Source organism: Trypanosoma cruzi, genomic scaffold, assembly GCF_000209065.1.
Source record: "Trypanosoma cruzi strain CL Brener 1047053516667 genomic scaffold, whole genome shotgun sequence".
Taxonomy (NCBI): domain Eukaryota; phylum Euglenozoa; class Kinetoplastea; order Trypanosomatida; family Trypanosomatidae; genus Trypanosoma; species Trypanosoma cruzi.
The window spans coordinates 2,763-7,215 of record NW_001849478.1 but is presented as its reverse complement, the minus strand read 5'-3'; the positions used below and the strand labels follow the sequence as shown (position 1 = coordinate 7,215).

Genomic DNA, 4,453 nt, shown 5'->3' with positions numbered 1-4,453 from the left:
TCCACACCGCTGTCGAACACCAACCCATGCGCGGCGTACACCTGGCTCCCCGACACGCGCAGCACAGCGCCCCCCGACGCAACCACGCGCGCACTCGCGTACAACGCATATTCGCCACCGAGCACAGCCGCGTCCAGCGCCACACCGCCACCGACAAGCTCCAGCACGGCGCCGTCCACCGCCACCGTCCGCCCACCAGTCACCACGGTCACGAGGGCCACGCCGGACACAACCAGCACGGACCGCACGAGCCGCAGGCCCGACAGCACCAGCACCGGTGCGTACGGCGAGGACTGCGAGCCAAGAAGATACACAAGCGGCGTCGACCTCGCGGCAACCAGCAGGGAGTCCGTCACCGTCAGCACAGACCCCGCGGGATATGTGCCGGTCAGCACAAGCGCACCGTTCAGCGCCTCCACATCGCACACCGACAGCTCCACCGGCCCGCTCTCGTCGCTCCCCGCCGCCACCGCACCGCGCAAGCCTCCTCCGCCCATCACGTACAACACGGCGCCGTTCAGCAGCGACACGTTCTGCACAACGATCCGAACGCCGTCCCGCGCCATCCACGGCACGTAGAGCACAGAACTCACGCCGTCCAGCACAACGCGGCGCAGCGTCACCTCGCTCGCGCCAGCAGGCACGACGAACACTGACCGCACCGTCACGCCCTCGCGGAAAAACACACTCGGCGCAGTGCCCACAGCGGGCGGCAGTGCGGGAGCTCCCACAGGCACGCACGCCTCGCCGTACCCGCCGCTGCCGCACGCGCACACGCACACACCGTTCCTCATGCTCACCGACGCCGTCCCGGGCGCGTAGCAGTGCGTGTCCCTGTCGCAGGCGTCGCACCCAACAACGTCGATGCTCCCAGCGTCGCCAAAACCAGCCGCTGCGTACTCCTCCGCCGTCGACAGGACACGTCCACCAGCGTCGTTGCACGCCACCCTCACATGCGCCCCAGCCGCAAGCAACAGGCTCAGCGACAGCATCCGAGGCAGCAGCGCTCGGTTGCGCACAAAGCTCAGCGTGCTCCCAGCAGCGGTCACGGCGCCAGCGGCGTAGAGCATCTCCCTCGAGACGCCGTCGTGCACGTTGCCCCTCGCGAGCAGCATCGACCCGCCGGCCAGACTCACCGTCGAATAAAATGTCACCGCGTAGTCCTCCGTCGACGAAAATTCGCTCCGCACAAGCGCCACAGCGGAGCCCGACACGCTCACAGCCCCACGCACAGACACCGCGTGCTTGCACAGCAGGAAGCCGCTGTCAACAAACGCCACCACGGAGCCGCCGCTGGCAGCAACACCGCCCTCCACCGACACGCACAGCCCCAGCGCCGTCTGCACCGACAGCCCGTCCACGTGCAGCGCACCGCGCGACGACAGCGCCACGCCGCCAACCACCAACACGCCAACAGCGTCGCGGAACACCGCCGCCACATGCGTGCGCGCAATGGTCAGCACGCTCCCCGTCAGATTCACGCTGTGCAACACGAGGCACGCGGAGGCGGCGCCAAGGTCGTAGGCGTCATGGTACGCAACGCGCTTCTCTGCGATCAGCACCGAGTCCACCACAGTGACGCGCGAGCCCGGCGGGTATCGGTTCGCCACCAGCGCACCGCCGCCAGAACGCGACTCAAGCCCGCTGATCAACACATCGGCACGCTCACCAGCAGGCGGGTCGGAACGCCACCCGACAACGTACAGGCTCGCTCCGCCCACAAACGTGCAGTTCGCCAGCGTCACGTTGCGCACGCTCCCTGACATCGACGCCACGTCCACCACGACGTCCGCCGCAAAGGTCACACCAACGTAGCACACCACCGACGTCCCGAAACCGACGTTCACCTCCACATCCACACGCACGTCCCGCACGCACAAGTCAGCGCCGTCGGTGCTCGGCGGCTCGGGGACAGCAACGGGCAGGCACGCATCACCGTGGCCGCCCTCAGCACACGCGCAGGCGCAGCCATCACTCGAGGCCGTCGCCGTGTACGCAAGGAAGCACGACGTCGCGAGGGCGCATGGATCGCTGCAGGCCAGAATGGTGGCATTGTACACGGACGGGATGGCGTAGTTCGCTTCCCCCTCGCCGTTCATGGTGTTGCACGCAGCCACAATCGCTCCGTTTGTGAGATCGCGGGACCCCGTGGATATCCGCAGAACTGTTGGCGTGACCCTGCTGGACATGAGTCGGTTGCCAGACACAGACACCGTGGAGTCGCGGAGATTCACCGTGGGGTCAAAAACAGTTAGGGCTTCCGATGGGGACATGTGGCAGAGGTTGCCGCTCACCTGCAGCCAGGAGTTGTAGTAGATGTAGGAGAATTCGCTTAAAAAAAACACAACCGAGCTTCCCTGCATGTCGTTGTCCTGAAACACAACCGCTGACCGAGACTCCACACGTAATGCCAAGGTTAGTAATAAAAAGTACCTCACCGGCCTCGTCACAAGATTGCCTCGAATCACCACGGCAGAGTTGTTCAGTACACTCAGCGATGAGGAGTGTCTAGACCCTTCAATATTTATCAGCGTACTGTCACCGCCAGCCATATGAAACGTGTTGCCCACCACCGCAAACACGGAGTGCCACGACACGCTCAGCGCAGACCTGACAACGTAAATGGCGATTGACGATGCCGTCACGCTCTGAAACACATTGCCACTCAGCACCACCGCGGAGTTGCTGCTGATCGCCAGTCCATTCATCGAAACGCACGACGGGCTGTCAATTTCCAATCCCGACCGAGGGATCAGCCTCGTGACAGTGAAGCGGTTCCAGCTGATCGTGATGTTCGTGCTCGGTGGGAACACACCCTCCGGGCTGAGCAGCGCGTCACTAAATGTGTTGCCGGTGACAACAATGTTCAGCGACCCCACAGCGGCGTACGCGTTGCCCAACAGCAACAGCACGGCGCCGTCCCTCCACGTGCATCCATCGAACGTGACATTCGCCACGTCGCCCGTCATCGCCCCAATCAACACCGTCAGGCTCATGCCGCCCCCGCTGAACGTCACGTTGCGGTAGCACAGCCACGACAGCCCGCCGCCCACAGCCTGCGCAACCTCGGGGTACACCATGTCGCTGATGCACTCACCAACCGGCGGTGGCAGCGGTGTGGGCGGCACTGGTGGCAGCGGCGGCGGTGGCGAGCCAGCAGGCACAGGCGCCGGGACACACACATCGCCGTGCCCTCCAGCAGCGCACTGGCACTTGCAGTCAATGGCCGCCGTCGTCAGCGGGGCAAAGCAGTCGCCCTCCTTCGTGCACTGCCCGCACGCGGCAACAGTCGTCACGTTGTTAATGCCGTTCAGCCCCAGTTCAGCCGCCGTCGTCACCTCACGTCCCGCAACCATCAGACACCCAGCAACGAAACGGTAACCGGCCTCAATCCGCTTCAGCAAGGATACCGACAACCCCGTCGAGCCCATCCTGCAGCCCGTCAGCGTCACAGCACTGCTGCCGTCAATGCTCACAAATGCGGACTCAGTGTCGTAGAACATCGCACCCACCTCCACGTCGTTGTCGCGCCAATCCAACCAGCTTGACTGTTGAACAGTCCACAAGTCATCGTTGCAGATGGCGTAGCGAGCTGAGCCGCTGTTCCCCACCACGCGCAGCACGCTGTAATCCGACACGCTGAATCCTTGGTGCTGGTACAGCAGGCTTACCCCAGAGAACATCGTATTGCTGAGCAGCGCAAAAACGGAGTGGTCACTCACACTGAGACTCTGCAAATAGAACACGTGTGTGTATCCCTCAAAGCTGCAGTACCGCGCGTACAGCGAGCTGCCACCCACCAGCTTGATTGCCACTGTCGAGTACAAACCAAAAGCACCGTACCTCGTTGCATGCGCTTTGACGTTGCTGACCAACAGCGTCGACGCACTCAAAACAACATTCCGCAACATCACCACGCTCAGCATGTTGTTCACAGTGTCCAAAAACTGAACTGTAGAGGACTGTACCGCATCAACCTCCGTGATGGCGATGTCGCAGTGCTGCGGGAGGGCATGTATAAATGCAACGGCGGAGGACCGCATCACCGTCTGGCTCACGCGGATCAGGACGCCGGATGACTCGGCCGCCTCAACACCCCCAACAAACTGCAGCGCGGCACCCTCACGAAATGTGCACCCGGTGAGCGTGATGTTGATGGGGAGATGCAGCGGCATGCTGTTGAGGAAGAACGTCAGCACAGAACGCCTGCCGCTGAATGTCACACCCACGTAGCAGTGGTGCGTCTTCCACATCTTCAGCGTGAGGTTCGTCAGCGTCTGGTTCACCACGCAGCTCGTGTCGCCGTCAACAGCTCTCTCCGCTACGGGCGGCACAACCGCGTCGGGCACCTCGAAGGGAAGACACGACGCGCCATGCCATCCGTCCTTGCAGCTGCACGAGCACGAGCTGCGGTCCACCGACTCCGTCCCGGGCATGTAGCACGCCGCGTCGT

General features: G+C 63.4%; 1 protein-coding gene across 1 annotated transcript, besides 2 other annotated features; it reads right to left on the bottom strand.

The window, feature by feature from the left end:
- Tc00.1047053510195.9 (dispersed gene family protein 1 (DGF-1), putative) lies at positions 1-4,453 on the bottom strand (the record flags this gene model as incomplete). Its single annotated transcript, XM_798268.1, has 1 exon — positions 1-4,453. A coding segment is annotated over one exon (4,453 nt), but the record flags the coding sequence as incomplete, so codon positions are not given.
- Positions 1-4,453: a sequence feature (areas not merged during assembly with more than two copies in the genome that could not be assigned to a particular haplotype).
- Positions 3,102-3,151: a microsatellite.